Here is a 1,318-nt window from a genome sequence, read left to right as displayed (position 1 = left end):
GTGTGTGTGTGTGTGTGTGTGTGTGTGTGTGTGTGTGTGTGTGCGTGTGTGTGTGTGCGTGTGTGTGTTAGGAATGACTAAAAAGAAACAAAAAATTGTCTTGTTTTATATATATCTTTGTTTTTCCTGCAATACAACTTCAGTGTCTCATCACTGTACACCTTCAAAACCCACTGGCCCTTCTCCTATAGATTAGTAGTTCGGATAATTTCAGAAGAAAGACGTTTCTATTTGTTTGTGTATAATGAGTGGAAGAGGAAATGAAGTGTGTAGTTTCAGTTTTTCTCCCATGGTGGCATTTTTTCTCTCCACAGTCTTGTTCGGGCCAGGGGCTTCAAAACACAACCACTTTTCGTCATGATTCACAAAAAAGAGATAAAGAGTGATTTTTGTGACAAAGAAGGACAGGGAAGCGGGGCAGGATGGAGCTCATGGTCCACCCCGCCACTGTTTGACACACAGACATGGCTGTTTTCTCTCTCGTGTCCCAACCCCCACCCATCCTCTCCTGGACCTTGGGCTTGGTCCATGAAGGCTCAGTAAGGGAGGCTTCTTATGGGTGGGAGAGCTGCACCAGTATCAGCCAGCTCAGAATCAGCAGCAGGGAGGGATGGATAGACTCAGCTSCGTGGTCCAAAAGATTTGGAGTGGGTAGCGTGGAGTCTTCCTCATCACCCCACAATCTGTCATTTTCATTTACCTGAGAACAAAAAAAGATGTGTTATTAAAAATCCTATTTTAAATCCACAGCTCCAATTTAAAATAAAAAAGTGGTGGCTACACAAATGTATAGGAAAACATTTGTAGTCTTGAATCACAATCTCAGCTGGTAAATATTTAAATTTTATATACTGTATATTAGAAATACTGACATCACATAACAGTTTGTGTTCAGACACAGAGAACCAAATGAAGCTTTCAGGTTTTATCCACTATATTCTATGAGCACAAATTCCAGTCCATAGATTTATCTATGAAAACAAAACCCGTCTTAGAACAGCATCGTGGTATGATTAAACCATTGTCTCAAACAAGATCGTTTCATCATACCTGTCCTTTCAACTATTGAAGAATATGAGGACGGATCCGAAGACTTGTTGTTTTACAAATTTAAGCTGTCTTATTGCATTTGGAAAGCGACGAATACAAACTCAGTGTAAATGAAAAAGATTTTTTCTGTGACCACTTTCAGAGGTGGTCTGGACCTCTCTTATCTGCTCACGTTTAGCCGTCTAAACACAATCTGTCTTAATCCTCAAGGACCACCTACTAAACACACACACACACACACACACACACACACACACACACACACACA

At 40.9% G+C, this 1,318-nt stretch overlaps 1 protein-coding gene across 1 annotated transcript in view; it reads right to left on the bottom strand.

Annotated features, from left to right (window-relative positions):
• Positions 1-54: 54 nt before the first annotated feature.
• gfra4a (GDNF family receptor alpha 4a) overlaps positions 55-1,318 on the bottom strand; it is a 228,059-nt gene continuing 226,795 nt past the window's right edge. The window contains exon 9 of the mRNA XM_014017074.1: positions 55-700. Within this exon, the coding sequence (XP_013872528.1) occupies positions 554-700 (147 nt within the window). The 3' untranslated portion in view covers positions 55-553. The remainder of the gene's footprint in view (positions 701-1,318) is intronic.

Source organism: Austrofundulus limnaeus, unplaced genomic scaffold, assembly GCF_001266775.1.
Source record: "Austrofundulus limnaeus strain Quisiro unplaced genomic scaffold, Austrofundulus_limnaeus-1.0 Scaffold160, whole genome shotgun sequence".
Classification (NCBI taxonomy): domain Eukaryota; kingdom Metazoa; phylum Chordata; class Actinopteri; order Cyprinodontiformes; family Rivulidae; genus Austrofundulus; species Austrofundulus limnaeus.
This window is presented reverse-complemented; position numbering and strand designations above follow the sequence as displayed.